At 34.6% G+C, this 14,755-nt stretch overlaps 1 protein-coding gene across 1 annotated transcript in view; it reads left to right on the plus strand.

Moving 5' to 3' along the window:
- Positions 1 to 14,755, plus strand: part of ND-23 (NADH dehydrogenase (ubiquinone) 23 kDa subunit) — a 65,869-nt gene that overhangs the window by 2,306 nt on the left and 48,808 nt on the right. The window contains exon 2 of the mRNA XM_090391035.1: positions 9,430 to 9,495. Coding sequence (XP_090247161.1) covers positions 9,430 to 9,495 — 66 coding nt within the window. The remainder of the gene's footprint in view (positions 1 to 9,429; positions 9,496 to 14,755) is intronic.

Below are 14,755 nucleotides of genomic sequence, written 5' to 3' on the forward strand. Positions count from 1 at the left end.
CCAGTTATACATAAAGATTATGATTAATCTCATGGTTTGTTTACTTTCATTGTTGAGCCAATATAAATGAACAAAATAGATATATGATTTAAGTTATTATTCTTATTAATATCTGACCTCCGTGAAGTCAAAAGACTCATTGTAGGAGTTCTATACTCTCCCATGCCAAAAGCTCATCACGTCGTGCCTTGAACTCATATTCACAGTTTCAGGCAATGCATTCCATTCACTAATCTCCATCCAAAGAACCTACTTCTCACTTGCACACACTCTCACTATACAGCTTGTGGATGGCCCTTGCCTCCCTCTACTCTATGAAATATCATCTCCACATTAATCTGATAACAATCCATCATCAACTTACATGTTATGTCTCAATCACATATCTTCTTCATGAGTACATGTTATTCCTGTGATTAATGATCTTCCTCATCCAGTTTGTGTTATATATCCTCGATAGGTGTATAGGGCATTATTATTATTATTGATTCAGGCCTCCATGGAGTCAAAATATTCATCGTGGGGCCCTTCCTAGAAAACACAGTCTATTATACAACTCCTTGAACTCATTGACCATTCGTGCTCTCACCACTTTATCAAACATTGCATTCCATGGTTCAACCACCTCACATGCAAAGAACCTATGATAGTATTATATAAAAAATTTACATTATCACTAACTTCCTGTTAACATCTCTTATGTTTTGATCTTTTGAGGTACTCCTGACTGCATCAATCCACATAGTCCTTCATTGACCATTTTCCTGAAATGAAATACTTGTTTTGCTAACTTACACATTCTGTTTAAATGTCTGTACTACCTGACATTAGCTCACACAGTTTCCTTTATAAGATCTCTTAATTTTTAATATTCTGCCAGTATCTCTTCACTCCCTGAATTTTTCTTGAACTCTCATATCTGAGGTCTCTAGACTTTAATCAGCTTTCATTTCTAACCCAACTCTCAGATCCATAGGTTAAAATTGATTTGAATAAACACTGTCTTGTATACAGCTAATTTAGTCATCAAATTCCTGATATATATATACCCTCAAGAGGTGTATAGGTGATGGTGAGCTATAAGGGGCTCATGCAAGCCCTTTGTTAAATTTTTCTCAAATTTGCGAGCCCCTTGTTCTTCTTGTTTTAATAATCTTGTAGAACTAGAAAATACCACCGTGGAATGTATACATGATACTATAATTGCTACTTTAAATTCATATGGATTTTCTGATAATTATATAAAAAATCATTTCATTGCATTTTATTCTGATGGAGCTAGTGTAATGTTAGGAAACAAATCAGGCGTTGCAATCAAACATCTACAAAAATTTCCGAACATTCTGATTTGGCATTGTGCTCATCGTTTACACTTAGCATTAGACGATTCGATAAAAAACATTAAAGAAATAAATCATTTTGAAATGTTTATGGATAAATTACATGCTTTTTATCTTCAATCACCAAAAAATCAACAAGAATTAAATATGATTGCAAAAGACCTTGGTATCGAAATTTTAAAGATCGGCCATGTGTTTGGACCACGATGACCAGCTTACAGTTTTTACGAATGGCTGTTGCTTTGTGGAAAAACTATCCAGCTTTATGCAAACATTTTGCATCTAACGATAAATATAACGGCTTTTTAAACCAACTTCTCAATTATAAGGGCTAAGTCGGGCTTTTTTTTTTTTGCTCGACGATGCGAGCCCTTTGTTAAAATTGAATATGATAGTACTACATGAAAAATTACATCATTACAAACTTCCTAAATACAATTTTCCTTCAAATCAGTCTGTTACCTGTCAAGACTCCAACATTATCAGATCTTATATTTTTTATCTTCAAAGGCACTTTTTACTGTATCAATCCACATATATCTTGGCCTTCCACTGGGTCTTTTTCTTACAAACCTGGTAGAGAACACTTGTTTTGCTAATCTTTCATATCCCATTCTGTTTTAAGTGACCATACCACCTGAGATTAGCTCTGCTAACTCATTCCTGGATGCTGCCAATGTCAAGTTCTTTCCTAATATCCTTGTTTTTAATATGATATTGCCATTGATGCCATCTGTTCCTGCCCCTAATATTTCTCAGGACTCTCATATCTGCAGTCTTTGGTCAAGTGTTTTACTTCTGAGTTAAAATTGGCTTGAATGCTGTCTTGTAAATGCTAATTTAGTGTTTTGGCTAATTTCTCTCTTATTTGATATAAATTTATTCATTTTACTTCCTACCATACCAGCTTTGTTGATTCTATTGTCTGTTTCCATATTTAATTTACCATCTTCACTAAAAATCGTGCCTAAGTAGCTGAAATGTTTTACTTGTTCGATAAGTTCTCCATTCACAATGCAGTTCATATTTTCAATCTTTCTGCATATTTTGTCTTTTTAATGCTGACCTTCATACCAGATCTATTACAACAGTCATTCAGTGTTTTCTTCATGGGTTGCCACTGAATCTCCAAGGTTTGGTTCTTGTTCTCAAACTCTTTCATTTTTTCTGCAATCATGTTTGTGTATTTTAGTCTACAGTTTACATCTGAGGGCTGCTCCACTTTTATTTGTGTTAAAACTTTCTTACATGTTCTTCTTTTCAATATGAAATCAGTTTTATCCTGCTCAAGACTAAATGGTGATCACTTCCAATTTCAAATCCTCTGTACACTCTGGTGTCCTGCACAGGAAGAAAACATCATTATCAACAATAACATAGTCAATGAGACTTTTCTTATTCCTTTCCTTTTCCCACCATGTGAATTTGTGCACATTTTTATGTTGGAACATGGTAGGAAATGATAGCCAATCCATGTCCCGAGCAGAAATCCAACAGGTATTTGCCATTATTATTAGCTTTGCTCTTTTCTCCAAATTTTCCCAATATATTTTTGTATGTCTGACAATCATTTCCTACTCTGCTATTTAGATCCCCAACAAGGACCAACTTTTCCTTTTTCATTGTGTCAGTTGCTTTCTCTAAAGCCTCAAAACATTTCTCCACTTCTACCTTAGTAGAACAACCTTCTGTAGGACCATAGGCACATATAAGTCTCATTGTCCAGTTCCCCATTCTGATATTTGCCCACATCACTCTACTTGAGACTGCCTGCCATTCAAGAAAATTAGCCTTGTATTTAGTGTTGAATACTATGTCTACCTCTTCTTTTCCTTGATTGTCATTGCCTGAATATAAGATTTTGTATTTATTTCTTAGAAAGATCTCACCAGTTTTTGCATTTTTTGTTTCAGTCACCCTATTATGTCGATCTGGTACTTATCAAATTCCTCAGCTAGCTCCATTTTATGTTGATCGTACCGATCTTGAGCTCTTGTGATGTTGAATTTGGGTGGGTTTTAGGATTTGTTCCAGTAGCTGACTTTTTGCTGTTTACCCTGGTTCCCTGGAGAAAACAACTGCGGCCTCGTTTAACCAGGCAATGCCCCAGCTAGCATGAAATTCTGTCATGTCGTACCATCCTTTTTTTTTTTATTTTGGTTTACGCCAATAAGAATACAATTTGGTCGGCTAAATCCCAAATTGCCGGCCCATCTTCATTCGTTCAGTATCCAGGTAGATACCTAACAGGGTGCACCACAAGAAGATGAGGATTGGACATTATGTCATAAGCACTGACATAATGCACTGACATTATGTCAGTGCATTATCCAATACCCTTAAGCACCCCAGCTAGTTTAGTGTGTTGACTAATTTATATGGAAGAAAAAAAATTAGTCAGCTAGTTTAGTGTGTTGACTATTTTTTTTTTTATTCCATATAAATTATTCATTTGTCTTCTCAATATTTCAGTTTTGCTTATTTCTGTTACCCTCTATTTAATTAACAGTCTTCACCAAAAGTTATTCAATTTAGTTAAAAGATTCCACAGATTTGTATTGAATTTATTTAAGAATATATCATCATCAGCTCTCTATAAAGAGCCATAGAGTGATTTTGGAACTGGCAATCCTATGTGAAAATATTGCCATTCACCAACCTGCAGTGGGGCAGCATGGTGAATTATGGCCCAATCTTCCAAGATGAATCAAACAGGAATAAAATGCCCCTCATTCCCCAGAGGCCAGATTGTTACTACCTATGACAGCAGGCAGTTAAAGATGAAGGCAGAGGGTGCTAGGAATCCCTGGTAACTAGATCACACTGCCATTGGAAACCAGACTTTGGAACTTTAAACTGTAAACAGTGAAGCATAGCTAACTGAAAAGTTAAAGTGACTAAAATTGGACATTCTCGGACTATGTGAAGTTAGATGTAATGGTGAAGAAATTCTTCAGTTAAAAAACAGAGACGCTGTATTATAGAGGCCAAGAGAAGGAGAGAATCAATGGAGTTGGATTCATGATTAACAAAAATTGAAGAACAACATAATAGAAGTTGGTATTATATCTGATCAAATAGCAAGTATTGTTGTCCAAATCTCAAAACAATACATTCTTAAGATATATTGCAAGTCTATGCACCAACAATAAGTCATACTGATAAAGAAATTGATGACTTCTATTATGATGTATCCCAACTTTACAATAAAGGAAAACATCATTTCAGAATTGTAATGGGAGACTTTAATGCAAGAATTGGTATACAACAATCAGATCAAAGCTCATTGGGAAATTTTGAATGTGGCATGAGAGATGATAGAGGAGCAAGGCTAATAGAATTTGCAGAAAAAGAAAACCCGTACATCATGAATTCTTTTTTTAAGAAAACAACACATAGGAAGTGGACATGGAAAAGTCCAAATGAAAAAAAAACTAATGAAAATGACTTTATCCTCAGCAATTATTATTATTATTACCCCAAGACCTCGTGGCGTCAAAGAGTCATCTGGGAGGACTGTTCTGTTATAAACACCTTCAACATTGGAAGTGACCATCATATGGTACACTGTAAGACTCAAACTTCCAAAAAGAAACAAGAAACATGTTTTGAAGATTGAAGCAAAACATTGATGTACATAAACTCAGCATTAAAAAAAAAAGATATATTTCAACATGAACTAAATAATAGATTTAAAAATTTTATTATAGATGACAGTGCTGATCCATTAGAAAGTAATGACATTATTATCCAAAACCTTTTACAGTGCTCACTTGAAATAGCTGATACCACAGAATAGAAACAAGACAAAATTTCTGATGAAACAAAAAGAAATGAAACAAGCAAATAACCCACAGAATAAAATTGAATATACTGAATTGTGCAAAACAATCAGAAAACATATCAGAAGAAATAAGAAAATTCAGTTGTTAATTCAGACGACAAACAATTGAAAACAACTCTAGTCTCAAAAAAGCCAAACAGCAATAAACAAATGGTTGCAGTCAAACTGCAAGATGGGACCACAACCAGAGATGGAATGCTATAGCAAAAGGAATTACAGAATTTTACTCAGTATTATATCAGGGCCATAATTCACCATTCTTCTTCTAGAAACAGGTGGGGAAATGATCTACAAAATCTATTTACCATATGTCTGAAGAAAAATGATGTACCAAGAATATGGAAGAAGGCTACCCTAATTCTGATACATAGAAAAGGTGAAGTAGAAGACTTGACGAACTACCAACCCATCAATCTACTATCGGTGATTTACAAAGTGTTTACAAAAGTCTTAGCGCATAGGCTTTGTACGCCTCTAGACCTAGCACAACCAAAAGAACAGGTAGGCTTTCAAAGTGGCTTTAGTACAATGGACCATATTCAAGTTATATAATAGATTATTGAACAGTGTAATGAATATCAGTTACCATTATGTCTTGGTTTTATTGATTATGAGAAAGCCTTTTGATTCAGTAAAAACTTGTGCAATACTTAAAGAATTATGACATACATTTGATGGTCCATATATATCCGGACCATCAAATCAGCATATACCAATGCAACAGCAGCAATTCGTTTCAATGGAAACATTTCTACTGTTGAAATACAGATAGGTATAATACAGGGTGACACAATATCTCCAAAATTACTCACAGCATGCCTAGAAGAAATATTCAAACTTCTTGGTTGGGAAGAGAAAGGTCTAAAGATAAATGGAAGATATTTAAGCCATTATGCTTTGCAGATGACATAGTTATCTTTACTTCAATTGCGCATGAATTACAGACTCGTATCCATGAACTCCAAATTGCTAGCAAAACAGCTGGCTTAAAGAACGCTTAAGTTATGTTCAGTTGCTATGTCCAGCCAGAAATAATAAAAATCAATAATGAAGAAATTAAGCAAGTAGATCATTACATATACTTAGGACAACAGATATCAATGAAACAAAATATCATGGATGAAATTAAAAGATGCACGATGCTTGAATGGAAAACCTTTGGAATATTACAGCTAATATTCAGAAGTCAACTACCATTATGCCTGAAGAGAAAAGTTTTTAAGCAATGTATTCTTTTTATATTGACATATGGCTGTGAAACATGGAGACTAAATGCAAAGGAAATTCAAAAATTAAGAACAACACAATTTATTATGGAAAGACTTCTGGTTTCAACCTAATGGGGGGGGGGTGTTTTGCATTATGGGATACTAAGGCAATCGATGTGAAGTCATTAGCTTCTATATACAAGTAGCCCAGTCATGAAGGTATTTCATGCACAAACTTTGTTTGCTTAAACCTAGATAAAGAATTAAACCAAGAATATAATTTCTTGGTATCTTTAATTATAGTATAACCATACTACAAATGGAATCAGCCTCAGCTGAAAAACTTTCCAAACCTCGACAAATTTGGGTGCATGAGACTGCCCCAAATTTGGGAAGTTTACATCATGGGGAACATCTGCCCACAGCCAAGACAACCCAATATAGCCCACGGAGGCACCTTTAGGACTCTAGGAACAACGTTAGTTTCTCTCTTCTGCCTCATTTGCTCGTTGTTAGTGCCTGCGTGCACTTGTTATAGTTTTATGTTCCCATGAAGATGGCAATGTGACATTGCCGAAATATAGGAAGTATTGATTAAAGTTTCTTTTAATTAATATTCTAGTATATGTTGTAATTTCCTGAAATAATTTAATAGTCATGTGTTACCAATGTATAAGCTTATCTACAAGAATATAGTATAACCAAATGAAAAAAACTTTCAACGTCTGTCTCTAATTCACAGTATTTTAATATAAGGTGATAGACCTTTTAATCACTTGTACATGTATATGGGAAATATATGACTTCTGTATTACTTCAACCTTGGTATCTCTTGTGGGTTTGGCTCCCACTGACCTCAAAAGGAATTTCTTCAACTATCAAAGAAGCATGGAGGTTTCCACTATTAAAATTTTACCATTTATAAGCAATATAGCTTCAGAAATCCATAAAATGTTGCAGACTAATCACACATGTGCAGACCTCTGGTACCACCAGTTTTCATTTCCCTCTGTTTGGAGTAAATAATTATAAAGGTCCAAAAGCTGAGATTGTTCCTAAATACTACAACATTCTTGGCTTAACTCTAAGATTGCTACAACATCTTGGCATTGACATTCTTTCCATTTTCAAAAACTGAACTTGCTATAAAGAATTTTTTTTTTTTTTTGTCATGAATTTCCAAAGTTGGATACTGACAATAACACTTTGTCTCATAACTTAGAATATAAGTTCCAAGGATACCCTAAGGAGAATTACATATAGTCAGTCACCTTCAGTAAATGCCATCAAATGAAGGTAGTATTTTAACATCGGTGATCCAATTGTGAGGATAATTCATGCACAACCTTTGTTTGCGTGTTCCATACAAGTGACCAGTTTCTTTGCCATAATGTGACCTTGACATTGCTTGCTGCATACTACTACTACTACTCAGACTCCCTCTCTAGGCATGACTTGGGCATAGTATGTGCCAGCTGACCAGGAAACTTCCTGACTCATTACTGACAGGTTTGGATCCGTGTACTATCTGACAGCTAGTCTACAGCACCACTGTTTTTACTGATGTATTCTATGTTTGACATGCCCTTGATGGGGGGGAGGGCAGAAACTGGAATCCTGTTCTGGAGGCCAAATATATCATCTTCCACTTCAAGCTTCCCATAAGCTGGTGGTGGTGGTGTTTCACTGGATGATGGAGGTTGTATACTACTAGTAGGTCTAGTTGGCATTTCCTCCAACTAGGAAGATATTCTTTCATAGCAGGAATGCTCTCTGAGTTTGCAGAGCCCCTTTTAGGGAAAACAGGCCACACAATACAGAAAAAACAGAGTTAACTTGGCAAGAAGAGGCTGTATATTGTGTCTCACCTGCCTACCTATTAGTGAACCCAGATACTGAAGATGAGACAGGTTGCAATTTAGAAGCAGTAAATTGTCTGATGTTATTGTTTTAATTGTTGGAAAAAAAAATACATTTCCCATTGACTTTCTGTCTTCTTGCTACTTAGCTCACTTCTGGTTTTTTGGGAGATAATATAAATTCCAGTGGTTGATTAAACAATGTGCAAATTAAGAATAATTGAATGCCATTCACAATCTGCATGATCTAGAAAACAAAGTGAATGCAGCCTATTGTTATTTTCACTTAACTAATATGATGAGGAGAAAAATAGATTTAAAAATTAGGTATTTAGTCTATCTGCTGTGAGGGTAGTGAGTTACAGTGTCGATGTTCTTATCTTTAACTTGCTGATAGCCAATCTCCAATCCAACGCACTAATATATAGCCTCATCTGCTCTAGTTTGACTATCACCTTATCATGTGATAATTCATCAAAAGCCTTTGTAAAAATCTAAGTATACAACTGTGTAACCATCTCCTTCATCCAGTGCAGCTGTCACTTTATCATCATAAATAAGTAGATTAAAACATGACCTCCTTTTAGCAAATCTGTGCTGTCTATCAAAGATCGAAAATCTCCCTGTTGTCAACCCTGTTCTCACTAACCTCTTCTGCACTTCATAACCCAACACCTGATACACAGACTGGTGCCTATAATTTAATGCTTGATTTCTTTCACCTCCCTTATGAAGTGGTACAATCTTGCCTTTCTTCCACTCCTTTGGAAGTTGACCCAATGTATGACACATATTAAACAAATATGCCAATGCAGATATCAACTCCCTGGCGCATTCCTTCAAAATACATTGTGATATATCATATATAATAACTGAAAAAATTCGAGTTAAGGCTAGTTTTTTATTTGCATCAAGTTACAAAATTAAGGGAACTAATTTTAGAATAATAGCAGATTTACATCCTATAGGGCACTTCCTAGGATTGTGCTACATATATATTTTTATTGTTATTTTTTTAATTTGAATGTTTCTTTTGAAATATCAGTAAACTTAATAAACGTTTAATTTATTTTGTTTAATTGTGGTATTTGTTATTAATTACCTTGGAAAAAGAAATAGTCAACATGATGCCTCAGAATTTGCTGCACATTTATAATATTATTCATATTTGAATTTAGTTAATAGGAACCTTTGGAGTCTTGTTTCAAGACCTGTTTCTACAACACAGGACTGTAAAAGTTATAGTAAGTATTCGATGGTAGAAGTTATTTTGCTTTTAGATTATAAAAAATATAAAAGGAAGTATCATGATGTGCATTGAATATGCTGCCTAATGCTTTACATTGTTATTCATATCTTGTTCTGGCTGTTCTGTTTAGTATGCATCAGTTTTATAAGAAACTGCACAGAATGATTCTTGACATAAATATTTAATACTTGTTACATTCCTTAGAAAATAAATTTAAAAAAAAATAAAAATAAGGCATATAAGAAAATTTTTATAAGAAACTGCACAGAATGATTCTTGACATAAATATTTAATGCTTGTTGCATTCCTTAGAAAATAAATTTAAAAAAAAATAAAAATAAGGCATAAATTTTTTTAGTTTAAAATCTTTCCTTAGCATTTTTGTTTGAAATATGTGCACCGTAAATTACCAAAAATTTAAAGATTACTATTAAATTATTAAAAATTAGTGTTTAAAGTTTTTGAGAAAAAAAATAAAAAATTGTGCTTGTATGCCTGCCATACAATTTTATATTCCCAGGTAAAAAAGCCCATGAGTAGCACAAATCAGAAATTTGTATCCAGAAAAAGCATTTGATTGAAAATAATGTGAAGAGATTTCAGAGTTAAATGTTCTATTCAGCATCATTAATACATCTTAAAAGAGAATATTAAAATAAGGAAGAGCTAGACTCTAATCACTGGAGTAAATGCCATTTCAGTAAGAAAGATTGAAAAAGGCAAAATAAGACAGGTGTTATTGCCGAGACATCTTAGATCCAAGGATATAGACTAGTCTTAATTAACATCATGTTGGGATATGGTGTTAATTATGACCAGTCCATATCCTGAGCAGAAATTTAGCTGGTATTTACCAATGTTAATAGCCTTAACTTTTTTTTCCCCCAAAAACATTTCAATATTTTACAAATTGTTTGCTACTACTCTGCTGTTTAGGTCTTAACAAGAACTATTCTTCCTTTTTCTTAATGTCAGTTGTTCTTTCTGACAACTAAAAAAATTTCTGCACTTAATCCTTATTACAATCTTCCATGGAAGATTGTAATAAGGATTATTACAATCTTCCATGTATTTTTTTAAAACAATTTTGATTAAAGTTTATAATACCATATCCTAGTCTCCTTCAAAGTACTCTCCATGTAAGTCAGTGCAATTGTCCCAACAATTTTTCCACTGCTGGAAACAGTTCTGGAACTGCTCAACTGGAATACTGTTTATGGCCTCCAGCTACTTTTCTTTCACTTTATCCACATCAATCAGTCAATGCCTTTTTATGGTTTTCTTTATCCATGGGAATAAAAAAAATATAAAAAAATAAATTTAAAAAAAATTGTATAGAGAGAGATTGAGTGAGTAGAGAGGGTGAGGAACAACAAGCATTTTGTTTTCATCAAGAACTGTTGGATTGGACAGACAAGGTTGTGTGGGCTGGGGCATTGTTGTGTGTTGCAGCAACTAATCTCTGCTACTCCACATTTCTGGGTGTTTTCATCACACACTATGATGCAGTCTTCTCAAAACATTGAGATAAAAATGTCTGTCCAGGAGGAAAATATTCTTTGTGTACAATTTCATTCACATCAAAAAACAAATCAACATTTTCTTTACATTTGATCAAACTTGACATGCCTTCTTTGGTCTCGGTGAATTTGCATGTTTCCATTGACTTGATGCTTGTTTTGCTTCTGGATCATTGCTCTTAGAGCACCAAGATTCATCCCCAGTAATAACTTTTGACAGTTTGGTCATTTAAGAACTTGCTCCCTCAAATCATCACAAACATTCACATGATTTTTTTTTTTTTTTTTTTTTAATTCTCTGTGATCAAACGAGGCACAAATTTAGCAGACATACATTTCATTTGCAAATCTGTCAAAATTTGCTGGCACGAACTCCATTTCAAATTGATCTCTTGCTCAGTTGTCTTTTGATGATCGTCATTGATTGCCTGGCAAACCTTTTCGATGTTTTCATCATATCTGCTTGTCGAAAGTTGGCCAAATCATGGTTAGTTTTCAACTGACATGTCCCCATTTTTGATACAGGAAAAACCACTTGTAGACCTGTGTTTTACTTAAAGCATTATCCTTGGACAAAGTATCATCTGAAGCATAACAATAGTTTCTGCTTCAGTTTTACCTAAAAGAAAACAAAATTTCATGAGCACTCTGTGTTCCGTGTGGGCAGCCATCACAAAATAGTAGTCAAACTTGCTTCTAAGCACTAACAAAAAAGCAGCCAGAACAACAAACCAGTTCACACACGATAATGCCACTTGCTAGACTGGCGCGGAAAACTGTACACTCACTATGCCTAGCGGCATCATCCATAACTAGAAAATGTGCGTTTGCCAAGTTAAGATTCTGGTTATTTTTCGGTACTCCCTCATATATAAATAAATAAGAGTGGACAGGAAATAAATCCTGTTCCCATCTTATTTTCTTTAATATATTGGTCCATTCTCAACTAACTATTACAGTTTACCTCATCATCATCATCAAATTCCTGACATGTACCCTCAAGGGGTATACAGGATATGATAGCACTACATGAAAAATTTACTTCATTACTAACTTCCTATCTACAATTTTCCTCCAAATCAGTCTGTTACTTGTCAAGACTCCAACATTATCAGATCTTATATTTCTATCGTCTAAGGCACTTTGTACCATATCAATCCACCTATATCTTGGTCTTCCTCTGGGTCGTTTTCCTGCCAACCAAGCAGAGAACACTTGCTTTGCTAATCTTTCCTTGCTCATTCTGTTTAAGTGACCATACCACCTGAGATTAGCTCTTCTCACGCATTCCTGGTTGCTGACAATGTCAAGTTCTTTCCTAATATCCTCATTTTTAATATGATATTGCCATTGTTCATGCCCCTAATCTTTCTCAGGACTCTCATATCTACAGTCTCTAGTGTTTGGTCAAGTGTTTTACTTCTGACCCAGCTCTCAGATCCATAAGTTAAAACTAGTTTGAACACTGTCTTGTATACAGCTAATTTAGTGTTCCGACTAATTTCTCTCTTATTCCATATGAATTTATTCAATTGACTACCTACCATACCAGCTTTATTGATTCTGTTGTCTATTTCCATATTTAATTTACCATCTTCACAAAAAAACGTACCTAAGTAGCTGAAATGTTTTTCTTGTTCCACAGGTTCAGCGTTCAAAACACAGTTGACATTTTCAACGATTGTACCTATTTTCATTGTCTTTGTCTTTTTATTGCTGACCTTCATACCATATCTATTACAACAGTTATTCAATTTAGTCAGGGAATCTTGCAAACTTGTAGCAGATTTATTTAGAAGTATAACATCGTCTGCATAAAGCAAAGAACTGACATTAACATCTCCAATTCTGATATCATGTTTAATACCACTTTCCTTCATAATGTGATCCATATAGATAATAACAGAGGGGATAATGTACATCCTTGTCTCACACCAGATTTAACATTAAACCATCTTCCTATACTTCCTTCGATTCTAACTGCTGACTAAGTATTGCTTGATATAATGCCCTGTTGACACCATATAATTGTAGCGTATTGAATAGCTTCTCTCTTGGCACCTTGTAATATGCCTTTTCCAGATCGACAAAACTTAAATACAGATCTTTGTTATATTCCCATGCTTTCTCAACTATTTGTCGTAAAGTGAAGATATGATCCTGACAGCCTCTATTTGACCTGAATCCAGCTTGTTCTTCACCAAGCTTTTCTTCCACAATTCTTCTCAAACGTTTCTCAAGTATACTGGCATAAATCTTGCCTGGAACACTCAGCAGGGATATACCTCTGTAATTCTCATTCAGTTTTATTTCCCTTCTTATATATGAGTAATATTAGCGCTCTTCTCCTGTCATCAGGAATTCGTCCCTCTGTCCAGGCCTTCTGAACTATGCAGTGCAGCCACACTAAGACTTTTATACCATCATACTTCAGCATTTCTGGTCAAATATCATCTACTCCTGCTGCCTTTCCACATTTCAAGCCTTTGATGGCTTTTTGTAATTCAAGTATGGATATGTATTCCTGACTGTATGCCTGTCGAGTGTTTTTTACCACTGTGCTATCACTGCTTGTTTCATTTAGCAATTTTTTGAAGTAATTACTCCATACTTCAAGGATATCTTTTTCTCCTGTTTTCATGTTACATTTATCATCTCTATCTATCTTTATCTCTACCACCTTCTTGATATTTATTTTCTACGTTCTTGCCAAAGTCCTCCCATGACTTTTGTTTACTAGTTTTACACACTGTTTAGCTTTTTTACATGTGTCTCTGTATTCTCCAATAGCACAAGTTGACTTATTTGCCAGGAACTTTTGATATGCTTATCTTCTTTTCCTTCACTGCCTTTAACTTCCTGTGTCCACCATGGAGTTGTCATTTTTCTATCCTTGCAGACAACCTCACCACATGCCTCTCTGGCTGAATCGATCAGGGTTTTCTTCAAAGTTTGTCACTGAATCTCCAAGGTTTGGTTCTTGTTCTCAAACTCTTTCATTTTTTCTTCAATAATCTTTGTGTATTTTAGTCTGCAGTTCATATCTGAGAGCTGCTCAACTTTTATTTGCTTTAAAACTTTCTTACATGTCATTCTTTTCGATATGAAATTCAATATTATCCCGCTCAAGACTAAATAGTGATCACTTCCAATTTCAAATCCTCTGTACATGCTGGTGTCCTGCACCAGGGAGAAAACATCACTATCAACAATAACATAGTCAATGAGACTTTTCTTATTCCTTGCCTCTTCTCTCCATGTGAATTTGTGCATATTTTTATTTTGGAACATGATGTTAGTAATAACCAGTCCATGTCCTGACCAGAAATCCAAGTATTTGCCATTATTATTAGCTTTACTCTTTTCTCCAAATTTTCCCAAAACATTTTTGTATGTCTGACAATCACTTCCTACTCTGCTATTTAGATCCCCAACAAGGACCAACTTTTGCTTTTTCATTGTGTCAGTTGCTTTCTCTAGAGCCTCAAAAAATTCCTCCACTTCTACCTTATCAGAGCCTTCTGTTGGACCATAGGCACAAATAAGTTTCATTTTCCAGTTCCCCATTCTGATATTTGCCCACATCCCTCTACTTGAGGCTGCCTGCCATTCAAGAAGATTAGCCTCATATTTAATGTTGAATACTATGGCTACTCCTTCTTTTCCTTGATTGTCATTGCCCGAATAGAACATTTTGTATTTATTGCTCAGAAAGATCTCACCAGTTTTTTGTCT

The sequence above is a fragment of the Typopeltis vanoorti genome, chromosome 4, assembly GCF_054136105.1.
Source record: "Typopeltis vanoorti isolate ZY-2024b chromosome 4, IOZ_Tvanoo_1.0, whole genome shotgun sequence".
In the NCBI taxonomy this organism is placed as follows: Eukaryota; Metazoa; Arthropoda; class Arachnida; order Uropygi; family Thelyphonidae; genus Typopeltis; species Typopeltis vanoorti.